This window comes from Bombina bombina, chromosome 9 (assembly GCF_027579735.1).
Source record: "Bombina bombina isolate aBomBom1 chromosome 9, aBomBom1.pri, whole genome shotgun sequence".
Taxonomy (NCBI): Eukaryota; Metazoa; Chordata; class Amphibia; order Anura; family Bombinatoridae; genus Bombina; species Bombina bombina.
The window spans coordinates 244,900,991-244,924,177 of NC_069507.1; the positions used below are offsets into that span (position 1 = coordinate 244,900,991).

Genomic DNA, 23,187 nt, shown 5'->3' on the forward strand with positions numbered 1-23,187 from the left:
TAGTAGTAAGGTCAAACTGTCCTAAAAAGGAACAGACAATGGACACACACACACAAACTCAAACTTGCACATACACCCAAGGAAACACCGATAGAGACAGCCTCAGAAAACACACAAAGACATATACACACACACACACAGAGACACCCACAGAAAACACACAAAGAAATACACACACACATACACAGAGACAACCACATGAAAAACACAGAAAGACATACATACACACACCCTCACTGAGACATCCACAGAAAACACACAAAGACATACACACACCCTCACAGAGACACCCACAGAAAACACAGACATACATACATACATACATACACACAAACACCCTCACAGAAACACCCATAGAAAAAGCTCAAAGACATATGCACACACCCTCACAGACATCCACAGAAAATGCACAAAGACATACACACGGTAACACCCACCCTCACAGAGAGACCCACAGATAAAAAATACATACACATAGAGACACAAACCAAAGCACAAAGACATAAACACATACACCCACAGAAACACTCACAGGGGGAAACATTTATGCACCTTGTATCCCCTAAATCAACAGTGTGTGACATGCATGATAAAAAAAATGCAGAAATTAAGAGATCACTTTTTAAAGAATCATATTTGTAAATGTGCAAACAAAAATAATTCTGTGAATTCGAAATTGTACATTAATGAGCTGGGTAGATGGCTAGATTAAGAAAAGTACCTTTAAAAGTTTGACATATGTTTGTTTGTTTGTTTCCCATTTACCCCAACCAAGAGCACCACTTCAAATATAGTGTACAAATGTTCCCATCTGTCAGCTGTACTTATGGATTTTGAAAATGCTGTACTCTATATGGTCTTGGTGGGACCATAAGCTGTGGTACTCATACCATTAGATCTGTTTAAATGCAGGATTTAGGCTTGTTGGTATGTATTTCAAAACTAAGTCAGCTGTAGTGTAAACTGAACAGTGTTAAGTTAACCTGTCTCATTTCAAACACTGAGCAATCTTAGTCTGAGAGTATAAAATTTTATGCAGATGTAAAAAACTTAGATAAAATGCCTCCTTGCATCTGGAAAGTCCTTGCATAAAGGGACAGTAAACTGGAATGTAATATATATATATATATATATATATATATATATATATATATATATATATATATATATAATGCATATCTGCCAAAAGGGCATCTACCATTTGTGTATTGAGGAGGAAACATTTCTGCATGGTTTTAAATATAGAATTTCTACAGCATTGTCAAATAATCATAAATACACTGCTGCTAAAAAAAATTGTTTTTATGGACCCCTAGCCCCACCATACAACTACTACCACACTGAAGTTACAATCCAAAATTGCACAAAGAAATAAAAATCATTTGCTAAGTAAGTCCTACCTCCTCTTCAAATGAAAGTGATCTGCTGTCTGACTCAGGCACACACTGTACAAAGTGCCAAGTCTGTCTCACACTGAGCATAGTGGTTTAGTGCACACTAAGAAATCCTCTCAAATGCTAATACTTTACTCCTTGTAATAACATTTCCCATGCTCAATTAGCACTCTGCTATAGTACCCACTGGTGGCTGTCAAAATAAAAAAATAAATTTTTTTTTTTTTTTTTAGTTCTTGCCTCATGGGACCCCCCTGGCTCATTGGGCCCCTGACAGGAGTCACCCCTGTCACCCCCTGATGGCGGCCCTGCGTTCCATTCTTCCTTTAGTGCAGGAAGGTCATTTCATGACGACAATAGATCTGAAGAATGCGTACCTTCATGTTCCCATTCACAGGGATCATCACAAATTTATGAGATTTGCCTTTCTGAACACACACTTTCAGTTTGTGGCTTTTCTATTTGGCCTTGCCACAGCTCCCAGAATTTTCTCAAAGGTTCTGGGGGCTCTTTTGGCAGTGATTAGGTCTCGGGAATTGCAGTGGCGCCTTATCTGGACAACAATCTGGTTCAGGTGCCATCTTTTCAAAAAGCAAAATCTCACACAGAGATCTTGTTGTCTTTTCTACGTTCCCATGGATGGAAAGTGAATCTGAAAAAGAGTTCCCTTGTTCCAGCTACAGGGGTAGTTTTCTTAGGGACTGTAAAAGATTCCCTATCGATGAAAATATTTCTGACGGAGGTCAGAAACGCCAAAATTCCTTCCTCTTGCCTCTCTTTACAGTCTACTGTTCGACCATCAGTGGCTCAATGTATGGAGGTAATTGGTCTGATGGTTGCTTCCATGGACATCATTCCCTTTGCTCGATTTCATTTAATAGCTCTGCAGTTATGCATGCTCAGGCAATGGAACGGGTCTATGCGGATCTGTCTCAGAGAATAGATCTAGATCAGTCAACAAGTGACTCTCCCGTGGTGGCTTTCTCAAGAACATCTCTCTCAGGGAACATGCTTTCAAAGACCTTCCTGGGCGATTGTGACCACGGACGCCAGTCTGTTGGGCTGGAGAGCAGTCTGGGACTTGTTGAAGGCACAGGGACTCTGGTCTCAGGAGGAGTCTGCTATCCCCATAAACATCTTGGAGTTGAGAGCGATTTTCAATGCTCTGATGGCTTGGCCTCAGTTTTCTTTAACCCGGTTTATCAGGTTCCAGTCAGACAACATAACCTCAATGGCTTACATCAACCACCAAAGAGGAACTCAGAGTTCCTTAGGCATGAAGGAGGTGGCTCGGATTATTCAGTGGGCGGAAGCTCACAATTGCTGTCTATCTGCCATCCACATTCCAGGAGTGGACAACTGGGAAGCAGATTTTCTGAGCAGACAGACCTTTCATCCCGGGGAGTGGGAGCTCCATCCGGAGGTGTTCTCCAGATTGACTCTCAGATGGGGGGTGCCAAAGGTGGATCTGATGGCGTCTCGGCAGAATGTCAAGCTAGATATTAAGTTGTTATCTTGGAATGTTTTTTTTCTTATTGCTATTTCTTCTGCTCGGAGAGTCTCGGAACTCTCGGCTTTGCAGCATGAATCACCTTACCTTATCTTTCATGCCGATAAGGCGTTTCTTCATACTAAGTTTGGTTTTCTTCCTAAAGTTGTTTTGGATAGAAATATTAATCAGGAAATTCTTGTTCCTTCTCTATGTACAAATACTTCTTCTCATAAGGAAGGTTTGCTGCACAACTTGGACGTTGTGCATGCTCTGAAATTCTACCTACAGGCGACTTAAGATTTTCGCCAGTCTTCTGCCCTGTTTGTTTGTTTCTCTGGGAAACGTAAAGATCAGAAAGCTACTGCTACTTCATTTTCTCTCTGGTTGAGAAGTATAATTCGTTTGGCCTATGAGACTGCTGGACAGCAGCCTCCTGAGAGAATTGCAGCTCATTCTACTAGGGCTGTCTCTTCTTCTTGGACTTTCAAAAATGAATCTTCTGTGGAACAGATTTGCAAGGTGGCAACTTGGTCTTTTCTGCATACTTTTTCCAAATTTTCCAAATTTTATACTTTTGCCTCGACTGAGGCTTCTTTTGGGAGAAAGGTTCTTCAAGCAGTGATGGCTTCTGTTTAGGTCTGCCTGTCTTGTCCCTCCCTAGTCCTCTGTGTCCTCTAGCTTGGGTGTTGGTTCCCAACAGTAATTGAGGACGCTGTGGACTCACCATATCTCAAGAAAGAAAACAAAATTTATGCTTACCCGATGAATTTCTTTCTTTCCGGATATGGTGAGTCCACGACCCCGTCCTTTTATTTTAAGACAGTTTTTTTTGCCTAAACCTCAGGCACCTCTACACCTTGTGTTACTTTTTTCTCCATTTACCTTCAGTCGAATGAATGGGGTTTGTGGGAAGGGGACTGATACTAAACAGCTTGGCTGTGGTGCTATTTGCCTCCTCCTGCTGGCCAGGAGTGATATTCCCAACAATAATTGAGGACGCCGTGGACTCACCATATCCGGAAAGAAAGAAATGTATCAGGTAAGCATAAATTTTGTTTTTTTTACATTAAGACTAATATTTTGCCTACAGTATTGATGGATCTGGATCCAAAAATGACGTCCTGATATCATAAAAGTTTATTTTCAAACATATCCTATGTGGCTAATTTTAAATTCTTTACTGCCAAACAGACTTGCATGCAACAGGTCAATAGGTAATCTGGCAATAAAGGTGTATATGTACAGTAGCTCATACTGCTTAGAAGAGAACAAAAACTCTGCTTTGACCAAGAGACTTCATTCTTTATTTTTAATAGGATAATTGTAGTTGGGTTCTAAGAATGAAGATGTCTTTAGTGAGAAGATAAAAGGCCTGTAGACTAATACTTTTGTTTCCTAGTGTGCAAAAGAGAAAAAAACGAAGAAAAAAAAAAATACAAAGTGTAAGTTGCTACCCTCCATTTGCCCTCTGTAGACATAAATATCCTATTGCAGAATGCACGGCCAGACATTTTTTTTTTTAGAAACCTGACCACTGTTTATGATTATACAGACAGCCAAGTATATCCCTATGCCACTCTGTGTAATGGTTCTTACTTTATTTGAAAGAGAATGCTTTCATAGAAATGAGTGCAAAAGGAAGAGAAAAAAATAAATTTACCTCTATTACCAAATCTACATCTTTCTGTTTTATTGTTTTGTTAAAATGTATACGGAATACAGGAGCGTTCAAATGTCTTAACCACTATGGGCCAGTTTACAAGTTGAGCTTCCACGGCATGAGAACTAGCGCAGCAAACGTAAGTCACGCAGCGATGGGCAGCAATTTGAAATATATATGTATATGAATATGTACATATATATCTATGTGTTAATATGTGTTTATACACATATTAACACATAAATATATACATGTATATAAGCATATACATATATATTTATTGAGAACACACAGTCCCCAAAGACTCCAATTTAAGGGCATTTTTTAGTGCCATTTTTTTCTAACACCTCTGACCCGCTCAGAATTAAAAAAACTGTGCCCCAATTGCCCCCAAATAAAGTGCATAGTTCTTTAACATAAATAAAAAATATGAGCATTTTTCTTTTCTTAATAAAAAAACTGCACAAAGCAGTTATAAGGGGTTAAAGTAAGGTGATGTGGGGTGTTTGGGAAAAAAAGGCACTGAAAGTGCCTTTAACATAGATGTCAATGGGGACTGTGTTTTTACTGTAAATATATATGTATATGCTTATATACATATATATTTTTATTTTGCTGCCCAACGCTGCGCAAATTACCCCCTGCACTGCGCTATGTGGTTTGACATGTCTAACGGCATGAGAACGAGGCTCGTATTGAAGCCTTTGGAAGCTCTTTCATGAGCAAGGCTTTCCGGCAACCAAATTGTTTTCAGGATTGTAAGGACACCAAATTGTTATTGTTTAAAAAGATAGATAACACCTTTACTACCAAGTATTTAAATTTATACACTCAAGAAAATATAATGGATCTTGAGATAGAAGGTAGAAACGAAGAGGAGGAGATCACAGAGGAGAGCTGGACATTTTGAACTAAGTCCGCAAACCAAGATTTGGAAGGCCAAGCTTGCACTTTTAGAATTACTGAAGATAGCTCTAGCATTATTCAAACTATCACTCTAGGAAGCAGAACAGTTGGAGGAAATATATATACAGTATATGCCAGGTGAAAATACCAAGGAGCTACTAGAGCATCTACAAGTTCCACCTGAGGATAAGTGTACCTCACAAGAAATCTGGGGAGCTTTGAATAATCTAGAAGCCATCAGGTCTATCTCTGGATGACCTCACCTCTTGACTATTTGATTAAAGACCTCTGTATAAAGAGACCATTCCCCTGGAAGGGATTGCCGACTGTGAAAATCCACTTCCCAGTTGAGCCTGATTTAAAATGCAAGTAAGTCTTCTCCTTCAAGGGAGGCCAGCTCTGTAGAGCCCTTAAAGGGCCATTATACACTCATTTTTTCTTTGCATAAATGTTTTGTAGATGATCTATTTATAAAGCCCATAAAGTTTGTTTGTTTTTAAAATGTATAATTTTGCTTATTTTTAAATATCATTGCTCTGATTTTCAGACTCCTAACCAAGCCCCAAAGTTTTATTTGAATTCTGTCAGCTACCTACTCCAGCTGGCTCCTGTTTGTGTAAAGGGTCATTTCATATGCAAAAGAAGGGGGAGGGGGGTGTCTTATTTCCCACTTGCAGTGGGCTTTCCAGCTGCCTTTTCAACAGAGCTAAACTGAAAGCTTCTAAGTAAGTTTTTAAACCATTTTATACTGGATTTTTATATCAGTATCTGTGCATCTTATTCTTTATAGTAGTGTCTATTACATGCAGTTATATGAAAATGAGTGTATACTGTCCCTTTAAGATAGAACGGACCCAACATAGGAAATTTGTGTCTGTCATTTCTGTCCAGGATGGACTGAGAAATGAAGCCCCTGAGGAATGCACTGGAGATTTATTCAACAAGAAAGACTAATTTGTTATAAGATCTATTAGAATCATTTGGCAAGCTGAATGTAATACTTGCACAGTTGACTCAGCATGTGAAGATGAAGAGGTCTCATATAAAGCGAAATAAACGTAATGGAATCTGAGGCAGCAATCATCAGATCTAGCTTGGGAGCCAGCCCATTTTAGGTTCAGCACCCTGGATAGCGCTTGCTTATTGGTGGCTACATTCAGCCACCAATAAGCAAGTGTAACCCAGGTTCTAAACCAAAAATCGACCGGCTCCTAAGCTTTACATTCCTGCTTTTGAAATAAAAATAGCAAGAGAACAAAGAAAATTGGATAACAAGAGTAAATTAGAACGTTGCTTTAAATTACATGCTCTATATCAGGGGTCAGCAACCTTGGGCCCCCAGATGTTTTGAAACTACATTTCCCATGATGCTCAGACAGCCTAAAAGAGTGTCTCAGCATCATGGGAAATGTAGTTCCAAAACATCTGGGGGCCCAAGGTTGCTCACCCCTGCTCTATATGAATCATTCAAGAAAAAAAATTGGGTTTACTATCCTTTTAATGTACAGAAAACTTTATACATTAAACCTAAGATAATTTGAGAATTATAATAGTAGCTGTGTAAGATCAGTTTTTATGTACTTAGAAGCTGTTCTTCTAACGCTTTTAAGTCACCCAGTGTATATCAGTCTCACATTAGTGCCAGGTATAAGATAATGTTGCAATTTTGTAAAGATTTCCTTATAAATGAATAACTGCCACCATAACTTCGATTTTGCATTGCTAAAATGGATAGAGCATCACTATTAGAACTGTATGAGTCAGAGTATATAATGTAAAGACACTTTTAATTTCACTTCTATTTTTAAATTTACTTTGTTGTCATGGAATCCTTTGTTTATAAAACAAATGTAAATATCCTGCACTACTGGGAGCTAGCTGGTTATTCGTGGCTATTCACATTTGTTTCTTGTCATTAGCTCACCAGATGTTTTCTGCTAGCTCCCAGCAGTGCGTTTGCTGTTGTAGAGCTGACTTTAACCCTGTGTTTAATCCCTTTGCAGGGTCTATACAAGATCTATACAATATATGGTGCATTCATAAAATGCTGTAACATATTAGGGCATTTTTTTTCGACCTTTAAGATGCTGTTCGAGTGAGGTGGCCGGCTAGCAACTGCTGATATAAACAAAGTTGTGTAATCTCTAATCAATAGCCTAGCATTCCTTATTTATCAACCATGATTACTATGTGCCGTGCTATGATTCTATATTTAGAATCTCAGGTATGAAATTCTGCATTTAATGACATTTTTATAATCTCAATAGGAAAAAAAGCATACACGTGTATGCCCCATCAGGTTTACTTTAAGCAATATAGTGTACTTTGACCTGATGCTAATCCTATAAGGAAACATATACTATTAGGAGTTCCTTACAAACCGATTACCATCTTTGTAAATGCACCAGAAATAGATTGTATCCTACTCATGTAATAATCTTAAAGGAATAAAATCACACCAGAGTTTGTCAAAAGTTTTTTGTATGTTTATTTTAAGGTAATTAGTATTCATTATCCTTGTGCTGTCGGCTCAGAGGAGACTCCTGGGACTATGTCTACTGCTGAAACAAAATCCTTTCTCTTTTTGATGTTCACTGCAAACTGATCTGCTAATAATTTAGCTGGTGATTCTGATGATATTCCGTTGCAGACAGGTGGACATCCACTGCACTGCTGACAGAAGAGATATCATTCTAAAGAGATGCTATTTGTCGCTAGCTGAGAGATATTATACCCTGCATGCGCCTATGGGGATTTCAACATAATTGCATGGATTAACCCCCTTGCTGCTGTTCACTTGGGGAAAAAAAAGTGTCTGCACTAAAAGATATATGGCAATACTCTCAATAAGTTACCATAATGTGGCACCCTTGTTTTAAACAAATTACAATAAAGGGGAAATATAATAATTTTGTAATCCAAGTTAATCCAAAATATTCAGTGTACTAACTTTAAAAGAGTGTATTACATCTGATATATAATTCTTATAAGTCATTTCTCAATTAACCTATTATGTCAGTTGTTTGATAAACACATATTAATATTTCAGTCAAACAAGATGCACATATAGATTTTGGTAAATTTACTATGCAACCACTTATTTTATTTTTATTAACAGATTCTGGAACTCAAGTTTATTACCATGGAAACTAGATTATCCTACAATGTTTCCTTAGAGGGAAATGAAAGCCAAAATTAAAGGGACATTCCAGCCAAAATTGGAATCCAAAGGGATGCATTTCAGTTTTGAATATAAGTATTTTTGTAATATACATATTGTAGCAAAAATGCTTCTAATATAAAGCTATAGCTGTTTCTAAAGTGTATTTAAGTATGGACTGTGCAATAACATTTTAAATACAGTACTTGCTGCTTGTACCATTTTGTAATGACTCAATTTGTTAATTGCTGACATGATACAAGTACCACTGGTGCTCTGAGCAGCTGCACTACTAGAAAGCTGATGCAGTAAGTATATCTAGATATGCTTCACATGCACTTGCAGAGAACAATGCTAACACTAAAACAGTGATAACTTTTACTAGAAGCATTTTTCCTAATGCATGTATATTGCAAATATGTTTCTATTTAAAGATGTAATTCATCTATGTGCATTTCAATTTTGACCAATGTCCCTTTAAATGTTTTTTTATTCACACAGATCGTGCAATTTTAAAAGACTTTTTAATTGTATTATCAAATTGATTTAATTTTCTTGGTATTCTTTGTTGAAAAGCTCCTCTTATTATAGAGGAAGTTTCCAGAGAAAGAGCCATACCCTGTAGCTGATGTTAGCAAGTAAGAAGATATTACCCAATACCCAGTAAGCAATATTCCCTATAAATTTGTTTACAGCTGTGCGGAGCTGCTAAGTTTTTTACACAACCCGGTGAATGGGCAGTATATATGTGTATGTGTGTGTATATATATATATAGTGGATATAAAAAGTCTACACACCCCTGTTAAAATGTCAGGTTTCTGAGACAAAGATAAATCATTTCAGAACTTTTTCCACCTTTAATGTGACCTATAAACTATGCAACTCAATTGAAAAACAAACTGAAATCTTTTAGGTGAAGGGAGTAAAAAAAATAATATGGTTGCATAAGTGTGCACACCCATAAACTAATACTTTGTTGAAGCAACTTTAGATTTTATTGCAGCACTCAGTCTTTTTCGGTATGAGTCTATCAGCATGGCACATCTTGACTTGGCAAGATTTGCCCACTCTTCTTTGCAAAAACACTCCAAATATGTCAGATTGCGAGGGCATCTACTGTGCACAGCCCTCTTCAGATCACCCCACAGATTTTCGATTGGATTCAGGTCTGGGCTCTGGCTGGGCCATCCCAAAACTTTAATCTTCTTCTGGTGAAGTCATTCCTTTGTTGATTTGGATGTATGCTTTGGGTCGTTGTCATGCTTAAAGATGAAGTTCCTCTTCATGTTCAGCTTTCTAGCAGAAGCCTGAAGGTTTTGTGCCAATATTGTCTGGTATTTTGAACTGTTCATAATTACTTCTACCTTGAATAAGGCCCCAGTTCCAGCTGAAGAAAAACAGCCCCAAAGCATGATGCTGCCACCACCATGCTTCACTGTGGGTCTGGTGTTCCTTTGGTTATGTGCAGTGTTGTTTTTGCGCCAAACATATATTTTGGAATTATTGCCAAAAAGTTCAACCTTGGTTTCATCAGACCATAACACCTTTTCTCACATGCTTTTGGGAGACTTCAGATGTGTTTTTTCTCAATTTAGCTGGGCTTGGATGTTTTTCTTCGTAAGAAAAGGCTTCTGTCTTGCCGTCTACACCAAAGATATGAAGAATACGGGAGATTGTTGTTATACGTACTACACAGCCAGTACTTGGCAGATATTCCTCCTTTAATGTTGTTGTAGGCCTCTTGGTAGCCTCCCAGACCAATTTTCTTCTCGTCTTTTCATCAATTTTGGAGGGACATCCAGTTCCTGGTAATGTCACTGTTGTGCCATATGTTCTCCACTTGATGATGACTGTCTTCACTGTGTTCCATGGTATATCTAATGCCTTGGAAATTCTTTTGTATCCTTCTCCTGACTGATACCTTTTAACAATGAGATCCCTCTGATGCTTTAGAAGCTCTCTGCGGACCATGGCTTTTGTGTAGGACGTGACTAAGAAAATGTCAGGAAAGACATACTAGAACAGCTGAACTTTATTCAGGGTTAATCAGAGGCACTTTAAATTATGGCAGGTGTGTGATGACTCTTATTTAACATGGTTTTGAATGTGATTGCTTAATTCTGAACACAGCTACATCGCCAGTTATAAGAGGGTGTGCACCTTATGCAACCACATTATTTTAGTTTTTTTTGTTTACTTCCCTCCACCTTAAAGGATTACTTTCTGTTATAATTTTTAAGCTAAACAACTAACATATTAAGTTAATAAACATTCATTAAAACCTACTGACCTATATTTTCTCCAAAACGAAGTTTCATAACGTTCTAAAAGTTATATCTTTTATTCGCCGATGATGTCACGTTATCCTGCCCACTATTTTCAGCACTGAGTGTTCAAAATACTTAAACCAATAACTTTGTGTTTAAAGCGCCATTTTGGAACCTAGGTATTGTAAACGGATTGGTACAGAGCAAAGGATACCCACGGTGTGGGTGTGGAAAACAATTAAATTTGCAGACAAGATTTCTGATATACGGTAGAGATATGTTAATGAAATGCTATTGAGAAAAAGCATATTTGGGGTAATTAGTTAGTAACAGGCATAGAAAATATTTACTTACAGTGGCCCTTTAAAGATTTCAGTTTTTTTTCAATTGAGTTGTGTAGTTTATAGGTCACATTAAAGGTGGAAAAAGTTCTGAAATGATTTATCTTTGTCTGAAAAATGGCCAATAAATCATAAATTCTGCCAGGGTATGTAAACTTATGAGCACAACTGTGTATATATCTCATATAGCTATCTCATATATATCATATATATATATATATATATATATATATATACAGTATATATAATATACATATATATATATATATATATGCATTTCCTCATTTATAGATAGTCTCCCACACAACTTTCATTCTCCTGAAATGACAGCTGCAAACACTGATCAGCACATCCTTCCATTCACTTAACCCTATAGAATACATACCCTCTCACCCTACAAGAAGCTATATATCACACATCAATATTATATACTTTTTATTTCTTTTATAATTTTTAGTTTTTACTATTTGTATTTTATTTTCATCTACACACCTCATACCACTAACATGAATCTAAATATCACCATACTGTTATTCGTGATAACCCTTTTCTCACTCCAATTTTGTTCACATCACTACCGCCATAAGCACACACCTCAAACTGGAAAACAAATTATCATACACCATGGCCTGCTCTGTTGCTGTAACTAATCTGCTGAGTGCTGGTGGAGAGTTATAAAAAATAGTCCTCCTACCCCCACCTCACAAAATTATAAAGTATCCCATTTACTTTATGGCCGAACAAAAATGATGTCCAAATTCCTATTCCTTATGTTACTTGCTCTTGCAAATGATGTAGAGTCTAACCCTGGTCCCCCAACAAATTCCATTACTAGCCTTCCAGCTAAAAAAGGCCTCTCCTTTGTGTATTGTAATATCCGCGCTTACCACCAAAAATCGATGCACTGCAAGCATAGTGTTCACATTACAAGTCCAAAATCATTGTGATCTCTGAATTGTGGCTAACTGCAAAAATACCTGACTTTGCCATTGCAATACATGGGTATTCATGCCATAGAAATGAGAGCAAAAAGAGGAGGCGGCATTGTAATTTATGTTAACAATTCCATATAGTTCACCTCCTTACAAAAATTCAGCTCTTCTGCCACCTTTGATTTCCTTTCTGGTACAATTGAGATCCCGTGCAGTAAATCAATCATTGTTGCCGGAATCTACCGCCCACCTAGCTCCTCTGTGCATTCCCTTTCTGGCATGGCCCATCTCCTTAGTGAAACCATAGCTCAAAACCCAAAAAGTGATATTTTGGTCCTTGGAGATTTTAATATTGATTGGCTGAATCCTAAAAACAATAGTTCTTGCTCGCCGTTTAAGCTCAAACTAAAAGAACTTGCAGTTTAAGTTCAAACTAAAAAACTCAGGTATTGCTGATCGTCCGCTAACCTGGTTTCGATCATATGTGTTGGATCGATCACAATATGTCTCCATATCTGACAGCGACTCCCTCCCTCTCCCAGTCACGTGCGGTGTTCCCCAAGGTTCCATTCTTGGCCCCCTACTATTCACATTATTTATAAATTATCTGCCAAATGTTTATTTAGTATTTGCAATGTCGGGGGCGGCAGACTAGGGCTATTTAGACTAGGGGTTTATCAATGTGGATTGCGTTATAGCGATCACCATTCCGCAATCGCAGGTGTTAGTTTTTTTCTAACACTTTTTCTCCATTGATGTCTATGGGGGAATACGTGCACGAGCACGTCAAGTCTGTGTGGTATGGAGCTTATCGCACCATAACGCACAACACAAAAAGGTTTGTTTGTAACTTTTAATGGCAGTTCTATGGAAAGTGTGGTACCGCTAAATTGTTAGTGTTATTTACTCACAGGGTTTAGCGCACAACTTGTAATCTTGGTCAATAAGAGGTAATACACTAATCTAATAAAAAAAAAGTGAATACAGTACTCTTTTGATAATATACAATCCAATTTCTTTATTATCAGATCAAAAAATATATAAATATTTTCTGACATCAAAAATATGTACTAATTGTATTCAATGCTTGATAAAAAAAAATAGCCATATACACACAAAAAACAAATGCACATCAATAGTTAAAAAGGTTATGCAACGAAAAAGAACCTACATGTGTGATCAAAATAAGAAAAGACACTGAAATAAAATAGGGAGGTCTAGCAACACCCAGACATCATAATGATCTCACCTAAATTCAGGTAGGTAGTGTCTAAGTGGGCAAGTATTGGGATCTCTATCCTCTAAGCAATTAAGGTGTTAATTACATTTCATATATTACCAAAAAAAATATCAATGAAGTGCAAATAAAACATCAGTCCTGTAATAGATTAATATATCAATCTACTTTACACTTGCTGGCTTTTAATGTGGTAAAATATGTGCAAAACTGTATCAAACAAGTTCATGTGAATAACATCAAATTATTAAGATTGTAGAATAGTTGTAAGTTGATAAGTTTAATTGATCCAAATACCACAAATGGTATATAAGCATTCCTTTTACCTTATATCGCCATTGGTCCATGTACCAAATATTTAACATGTATGGACAATATTAACATGTCTAATAAAGAAAAATAGTTACTACTAATGTGTACTCACAAACATAGAATATAACAATAAATATAAGCAATGTGAAAATACAACACTGTGCACTCTGATTAAGGACTATGCGCTTGATTATAGAGTGTACAATGTTACATTTTCACATTGTTTATATCTACTAACACATCTCCACAGATCTAGAATGCTTTAATTGTCCCATGGGTGATCACTGTTAGGGTCAATTGGTGTCAGAAGTTCTTGTAAGGCTAATTGAAATGGTGGTGATCACCATTAAGATTAACTTGCAGTAAGGTGTCCAGGGGGTTTACAGTTAGGTCTCACTGTGGTAATGGGTTATAGCTAGTAAAAAAATAAAAATCTAGGTGGTGGGGAAATCTTTAATTTTGTTTAGAGATATAGCACTATTACCTTCTCCCCATAAACTCCCTAGTGATTGGTCATAATGACTAGCCTCCAGGTGTCAATATTATTATTCTTTATTTATAAAGCGCCAACAAATTCCGTACCACTGAATTATTATTAGTAAGCCCCAAGTAGCAATCTGTCCGTAAATAGCAGAGGCCTGAGTATTTTCTAGTTGCTAAATAAGAGGTAAAGCTCTATTTTAGAGGTCTATAGAAGATCTAGCCCTGGGTACTTGTAGCTATTTTTCATTTTGGTGTATTTAATAGATTAATCAACTCATATGTTGTACTCTTCCAAATATGATAAACATCTTATTTTTTCATTTCCTAAATCATGACAATACAGCTAAACTAATATCTACAATACAATTTCAGCATGCAATACAGTATTTTTATCTAAAACCATCTATGTATGCTTTAGTCTGCAAACAGGGTGACTATACAAATGAGTTACCCTGCTTGTTTATTATGTAACTACTTTCAAATAAATGCTTTTAATTGCATTTCCAAATATAAAGCAAAACAAAACAACTATAAAGCATAGATAATTTTTGCCATCAAATATATACAGATTCTGAAAATGCAATAGAAGACAGATATAGAAAGTAACCCATGACTAAATACTTAAAAGCATAAAAATAAAAGCAAATACAAAATGTGTGAAGCAGAGATGTAGTCACAGATGCATGTAATCCATCCCCACTTCACTTTATGAGTTGCAGATTTTTCTTCACATCTGGTAGGAATTGAAAAATTCCAAAATACTAGTCAGAAATTAAATCTGTCCGGAACAAAACCTAAAGTTTAAATATTCTCCATCCTAGATCACGAACCAATTTACTACTCAAATATGAAATGTCACTCAAAATACAAACTTGTTTACTTGCCTTACACAAGAAGACAAAAGCCAAACATGGATCAATGTTCAAACAAAAATTTGCCTTTCAAAATGTTTAGAGAGACCTTGCAGCGCTGACAAGACTTGTTAGATAATCTCACCAGAGTGGAAAGCTTTAGATGATCGGGGCCTTAGTATCATTCATTCACCAATCAATAACTAAATGTTTATAATATACAGAATATTAAAACCCCAAATGATTTAAAGATGAAGAATAACTACAAAATAGTAATAGTAATAGCTTCTCATGCTGCATAACCTGAAACTACTTTTCTAACCTCCATGCAAAATCATATCAACTACAATCATAAATTAAATGCTAAGGGGAAACCTAAATAACAAGTGCATTTTGTGGTTTTGAGTTCTTGGAACCGTTTATATATATCTGAGACTAAGCAAGTACGGTGATATAAACACTCTAGTGACCCCATATAATTATGCACAGGAATGTTTTTTTTATTGTTTTGTCTAAAGCTTTTCAAACTGTGTGAACTAAATGTTTTTTATCCACTGTGAATATTTTTTTAGCATCTGCAAAATAAACATTTAGTGTTGAAACAAATAATGTTCTGTATCTCTGTGCCCACACTAATTCTAACAAGGTGGTTCCCAAGCACATCTCTTCACAGTGGCCAAAAGTGCTAGCTTACAAGACCTTACTGATATTGATTGGACATGCTGACCCTGTCGCATATTATTTCAAACACATTATACATCTGGTCCAATGTGCACAGTTAAAAGGAAAAATCTAGCCACCTTACTGCACTCTTAGTGCTGACAGGTATCTAGACATCTGTGAAAACATTCATAACCCCCAGAGGGGAACTTCAAACTGTCTTAACACCAGGCTTAGAAGGAAGTACAAGATTTGCCACTGTCTTGGCTGCTTTTCTTGTCTTTTACACTTGATGTTGCGCTTTACGAGCTCTCTGTGAAACTGAAAGTGTGTGGTACAAAGCATCAAATCTTAAGAAAGCTGATTTGTATGTTATAATTGTCATAGTGTTTTGCCAATATTCTCACAAATCAATTAAACTGAAGGAACAGCATTTTCTTTCACAATTCAGATAAAGCACACAAATTAAAAGAAGTTCCCAAATAACTTTCTTTTTCTTGGTATCCTTTTCATGACAGAATACCTAGCATGCGGGTGTCTTGAACATCATATGGCAACAGTGTTTACAACAATGCATAACAGTATTACAGAAATGTAAAAGTCAATTGGATTTTTTTTTTAAATTGTACACTCTAAACTGAATCCCTGAAGTTTAATTTTCACTTCCATGACCCTTTAATCACTAAGGCTAAACACTCCCACTGAGATTAATGAACCTCATAAAACTAAATTAACATCTATTTCCTTTAAACAGCAAGACCCTTGGTTTCTCAATTCAGACACAAGTATATCCAACACAAGGCTCAAGGTGCCAATGCTTTTCATTTGGTCATCATCAAATGATTCACACCTGCCCTAGCTGTGTTAATACAATATACATGTCTTTCTGAGAGTATGATCACAATTTCGGTATTTATCTTGCTAAAGTTTTAATTATTTGAAGTATGTTTATATAGAGGTTATATATGCTTTATTAATAATATTGCATAATCTTTCTCTCGGTCCTGTGAGTGAAAAAATCAGTATGTTACCCACGCCTTACAGTTCAAAATTGCGCTTTTAATAGCTACAATTTAGGATGAAGCTATAATCTGCAAGTTTACACCATGAAAACCTCATTATCCGATTTATGATATATACTATATGAGACAGAAGGAATTTGTTTAACATTGTTCACATCTGGAACTGGAAATGGGAAATAATATAATACAACACTGTCTTTAACCAGCTGTATTAGTTGTTATGGATTAGTAACACGCATATGAACAGATGGTATCTGGAAAATATCAACTAAGGGGATCTGAATCGCTGCTTTACTCACTCAATATTATAGGGATAGAAATTATGTTAGATAAGCCTTGGTCTTCTAAAGCAGGTGTAGAGTCAGCGGGAGGATCAAAGCAGTAAACAGTCTGAATTAGGAAGCATAAACCTTACTGCTGAAGTGGGTAATCATTTACCTTTTGTATTGCTGGAGGAGATGAGAAGGCAAGTCCAGTCTGAAGATAGGATACAGCAGAAACTGAGGGAATATATGAAGAGTCAGTGTCTGCTTTAAAACCTATAGGAAAACAAACTACATGTGAACAACTAGTTATATGATAAAATGTAATGGGCATGCAAATTCAAGGAATATATACGAAGAGTCAGTGTCTACTTTAAAACCTCTAAGAAAGAATTTGCCTGTGACCAAGTAATATGATGACATTAAGGGGCATATGTATCAATGTGCGAGCGGACATGACACGAAGTAGCGTATCATGTCCCCCGCACATTGATAAACGCCGACAGCATACCCTGTTGGCATTTATCATTGCACCAGCAGTTCTTGTGAACTGCTGGTGCAATAGGGCCTCATGCAGATTCGCGGCCAATCCGCCGCTAGCAGGGGGTGTCAATCAACCCGATCGTATTCGATCGGGTTGATTTCTGACGGCTTCCTCAGAGCAGGCGGACAAGTTTTGGAGCAGCAGTCTTTAGAAACAAGGGGCCCCAAGTTCCATACAGAGCTTGATAAATATGCCCCTAAGGGCTAGATTATGAGTGGAGCAGCATTTTGCATTCCCATTCACGTGCAAACTCCTCTAGAAATATGCTTTTTGCAAATTGAAAGTAAAAAGTTTTTGCACAAGCGGTAACCCAATGCGCGCAAAAAGATGAAGTTTGAATACAGTGACCGTGATAACATAATCCCCTGTATGCTTCAATGGAGAGAGAAAAGTGGGGGAAAAAACATCTAACACCCTTATTTGCACACAAAGCTGATCGCGTTTAACCAAGTGTGCCAACCAGACATGAAATATTGATATTTCACATTTCAATGTTTTTCACATAGAAGAATATGTTTATTTATATATACAGTATCTCACAAAATTGAGTACACCCCTCACGTTTTTGTAAATATTTTATTATATATCATGCTACAATGTAAAGTAGTGAGTGTACAGCCTGTATAACAGTGTTGATTTGCTGCCCCCTCAACATAACTTAACACACAGCCATTAATGTCTAAACCGTTGGCAACAAAAGTGAGTACACCCTAAGTGGAAATGTCCAAATTGGACCCAAAGTGTCAATATTTTGTGTGGCCACCATTATTTTCCAGCACTGCCTTAACCCTCTTGGACATGGAGTTCACCAGAGCATCACATGTTGCCACTGGAATCCTCTTCCACTCCTCCATGACGACATCACGGAGCTGGTGGATGTTAGAGACCTTGCGCTCCCCCACCTTCCTTTTGAGGATGCCCCACAGATGCTCAATAGGGTTTAGGTTTGGAGACATGCTTGGTCAATCGATCACCTTTACCCTCAGCTTCTTTAGCAAGGCAGTGGTCGTCTTGGAGGTGTATTTGGGGTCGTTATCATGTTGGAATACTGTCCTGCGGCCCCCGAAGGAAGGGGATCATGCTCTGCTTCAGTATGTCACAGTACATGTTGGCATTCAAGGTTCCCTCAATGAACTGTAGCTCCCCAATGCCGGCAGCACTCATGCAGGCCCAGACCATGACACTCCCACCACCATGCTTGACTGTAGGCAAGACACACTTGTCTTTGTACTCCTCAGCACACACGCTTGACACCATCTGAGCCAAATAAATGTATCTTGGTCTCATCGGACCATTGGACATGGTTCCAGTAATCCATGTCCTTAGTCTGCTTGTCTTCAGCAAATTGATTGTGGGTTTTCTTGAGCATCATCTTTAGAAGAGACTTCCTTCTGGGACGACAGCCATGCAGACCAATTTGATGCAGTGTACAGTGTATGGTCTGACCACTAACAGGCTGACCCCCACCCCTTCAACCTCTGCAGCAATGCTGGCAGCACTCATATGTCTATTTCCTAAAGACAACCTCTGGATATGACGCTGAGCATGTGCACTCAACTTTTTTGGTCGACCATGGCGGGGCCTGTTCTGAGTGGAACCTGTCCTGTGAAACCGCTGTATGGTCTTGCCCACTATGCTGCAGCTCAGTTTCGAGTTCTTGGCAATATTCTTATAGACTAGGCCATCTTTATGTAGAGCAACAATTCTTTTTTTCGAATCCTCAGAGAGTTCTTTGCCATGAGGTGCTATGTTGAACTTCCAGTGACCAGTATGAGAGAGTGTGAGAGCGATAACACCAAATTTAACACACCTGCTCCCCATTCACACCTGAGACCTTGTAATACTAACGAGTCACATGACACCAGGGAGGGAAAATGACTAATAGGGCCCAATTTGGACATTTCCACTTAGAGGTGTACTCACTTTTGTTGCCAATGGTTATTTTGAGGGGACAGCCCATTTACACTGTTATACAGGCTGTACACTTACTACTTTACATTGTAGCAAAGTGTCATTTCTTCAGTGTTGTCACATGAAAAGATATAATAAAATATTTTTAAAAAAATGGGAGAGGTGTACTCACTTTTGTGAGATACTGTATATATATATATATATATATATATATAATATATATATATATATTTCCTTCTTAATATGAGGAGAGTCCACGGCTTCATTCCTTACTCGTGGGAAATGCTGAACCTGGCCACCAGGAGGAGGCAAATACACCCCAGTCAAAGGCTTAAATACCTCCCCCACTCCCCTCATCCCCCAGTCATTCTTTGCCTTTCATCACAGGAGGTTGTCAAAGAAGTGTCAGAAGATACGGAGTAGTTCCTTATGGAGGGTATCTAACCTTTGGAATGGGACTGGAGTTTTAAGTAGTCTTGTCAGCCTCTCAGTGAGAGCATTGACGGATTTAAGAGTCTGGCGAAGCAGGGAGAGTATTTCTGCGAACCCATCCAGGCTCGTATTAACAGCTCCTAAGCAATCAGTGTTGACGAGTTTCACTGCCTGCTTCCATCACTCAAGTCCATGTCAGGAGAGATGCTACAAGACTGTAAAACTTGAGAGGCTGTGTTCTGTTCCACGGCATAGATTCCGGTTAGATTGTTTCATTATTTATACACATGATAACGCAAGAATACAGGGTCACAGTGTGGCTCCTTTTATCTGTATGGAATCAAGGGTTAATATCTCCGGAAGGGGATTATTGAACAGGGGGGATATTTTCACATAATGTACATATTGTGATTCTGCTGCAACATGTGTGAGATGTAACTCAGGCAGATGTTGGAACGTACAGGTTTTTACTTTCGTTTTGATAAGCTGCGCAGACTTTTAGGCTTGGCGTGCTTTTAGCTATAGCAGGGGCGGTCCTGCATGGCGCACCACGTGACGGGTGTGGTAACTCTGAATCTTTTTCTTCCTGACTGTGCGGTTTTCCGAAGACAAATCGGTTTCTCTCTTGGGAGGTGGTGAGTGCCCCAGCCATTGGTGGTATTGGGGGTATAAAGATGCCATTTATCTTTGTCTATTGTCCTTTTTATAAGCGCAAGCTATGGAGGACTCTGATGCGTTAGAGGGTACTCCCTCTTTACCTAAGTCTAATACCTGTCTATATTATGAGGAGGCCACGGTGTACCCACCTGCTCAATTAAGTTCCACATGCCTTGATAAAGTAATTTTATCTAAAAAAGCTAATATGTTTAGTACGACTGAGCCTTCCACCTCTGAGGAGTCTCCGTCCCGTGAGGTGTGTACCCTACAGTCATCTCCTAATGCACATGTAGCTTCCGGTAGCACTCCTAATCCTCCACGTAGAGGGGCCCTTTTACCGCCAGACTTTACTGAACAGTTACAGACGGCAGTGTCTGCGGCCTTTAGTGCTTTACCTCGCCCTGCTAAGCGCAAGCGAAAGGTTAAATATTGCTATCCTTCCCAGGGGTCATCTAGTATCTTATTGGATTTATCGGATACTAGATTATCCGCTGATGAAGACACCTCTGATACTTTGGAAGATGTTCTTTCTGGGTTGGAATCTGCAGCCTCTAATCCTCCAGCTGCGGAGGAACCAGACTGTAGATTTAGGATTGAGCAATTACGCTTTCTGCTAAAGGAAGTGTTGGCTACTTTAGAGGTTCCAGAGCCTAAATTACCTGAGGAACCCTGTATTCCTAAATTAAATAAGGTCTACAAGGACAGGGTTGTACCATAGAATTTCCTGATTCCCGTAAAGATGGCGAACATTATTAAGAATGAATGGGAAATACTTGGTTCTTCTTTTTCACCTTCTTCTTCTTTTAAGAAATTATTACCAATTCTGGACTCTCAATTGGAGTTGTGGGGTTCCGTTCCTAAGGTGGATGGCGCTATCTCCATGCTTGCTAAGCGCACTACTATGCCTCTTGAGGATAGTTCATCATTTAAGGAGTCCATGGATAAGAAGCTGGAAACTCTGTTAAGAAAGATGTTTTAACATACAGGATATTTGTTTCAACCAGCTGCGGCTGTTGCTGAGGTTGCAGGAGCGGCGACCTACTGGTGGACTCCTTATCTGAATTGATCAAGGTAGAAGGTCCCCTTGACGCGATCCAGGAAAGAATTTAGGCCTTAAGGGTCGCTGATTATTTTATTTGTGATGCTAATATGCAGATTATTCGCCTGAATGCCAAAGCTTCAGGTTTTTCTGTGCTGGCCCGTAGGGCACTATGGCTAAAGTCTTGGCCTGTGGACATGACTTTAAAGTCTAGACTTCTCTCCTTTCCATTTAAGGGTAAAATTCTCTTTGGTCCAGGCCTGGACTCAATCATATCCACAGTTACTGGAGGCAAGGGTGCCTTTTTATCGCAGGATAAGAAGAATAAACCTAAGGGACAAGGTCCTAATTTTAGCTCCTTTCGTTCAGACAAATCCCAATGTCAGCAGCCCTCTACGAAGCCTGAGCAGTCCAAGGGAACTTGGAAACCTTCTCAGTCCTGGAATAAATCCAGGCAGAACAAGAAGCCCGCCAATCCCAAGTCGGCATGAAGGGGGGGCCCCCGATACGACCTTGGATCTGGTAGGGGGCAGACTATCTCTATTTTTGGAAGCTTGGTTTGGGGATGTGCAGGACCCCTGGGTACTAGAGGTCATCGCTCAGGGATACAGGATAGGTTTCAAGTCTCATCCTCCCAGGGGAAGATTCCTCTTATCAAACCTGTCTTCAAGACCACAAAAGAGAGAAGCTTTTCTAGGGTGTGTGAGGGATCTCTCCTCCCTGGGGGGCATTGTACCGGTAAATCCAGCAGAGGTCTGAGATACTATTCAAACCTTTTTGTGGTACCAAAGAAGAAGGGTACTTTTCGTCCAATTTTGGACCTAAAGTGCTTAAACAAATTCCTGTCAGTTCTCTCGTTCAAGATGGAGACAATAAGGTCCATTCTTCCCTTAGTCCAGGAAGGTCAATTCATGACAACCATAGACCTGAAGGATGCCTACCTTTTACGTCCCTATACACAAGGATCACTTCAAGTTCCTACGTTTTGGGTTCCTGGATCAGCACTTCCAGTTTATTGGTCTTCCGTTTGGTCTAGCTACTGCTCCAAGAGTTTTTACAAAGGTTCTAGGGGCTCTGCTTGCAGTGGCCAGAACCAGAGGGATTACAGTGGCCCCGTCCTGTCGTTTGGCAGAGAACCATTCAAAGGCCCTTCTTTCTCTTCTTCGATCTCATGGATGTAAGATAAACTTAGAAAAAAGTTATCTTATTCCCAGTATCAGGGTGGAGTTCCTGGGTACGATAATAGACTCCATATCCATGAGGATATATCTTACAGACCAGAGACGTTACAAGCTAACTTCCAATTGTCTTGCCCTCCAGACCTCCTTTAGGCCTTCTGTGGCTCGGTGTATGGAGGTGATTGGGCTCATTGTGTCCTGCATGGACATCATTCCCTTTGCCAGATTCCATCTCAGACCTCTTCAGCTGTGCATGCTGAGACAGTGGAAAGGCAATCATTCATACATGTCTCAACAGATTTCTCTGGATAGCCGGTCGAGAGAATTGCTCTCCTGGTGGCTCTGTCCAGATCACCTGTCCTGAGGGACATCCTTCTGTAGACCATCCTGGGAGATTGTGGCTACGGACGTGAGTCTCACAGGATGGGGAGCTGTTTGGGGTGTC

At 38.7% G+C, this 23,187-nt stretch overlaps 1 protein-coding gene across 5 annotated transcripts in view; it reads right to left on the bottom strand.

The window, feature by feature from the left end:
* RBM20 (RNA binding motif protein 20) overlaps positions 1–23,187 on the bottom strand; it is a 415,808-nt gene that overhangs the window by 164,535 nt on the left and 228,086 nt on the right. For 3 of the 5 annotated variants that reach the window (XM_053692749.1, XM_053692748.1, XM_053692752.1), the window contains exon 5: positions 17,157–17,257. In XM_053692749.1, coding sequence (XP_053548724.1) covers positions 17,157–17,257 — 101 coding nt within the window. The remainder of the gene's footprint in view (positions 1–17,156; positions 17,258–23,187) is intronic. The other 2 variants (XM_053692751.1, XM_053692750.1) reach the window with 1 other exon arrangement.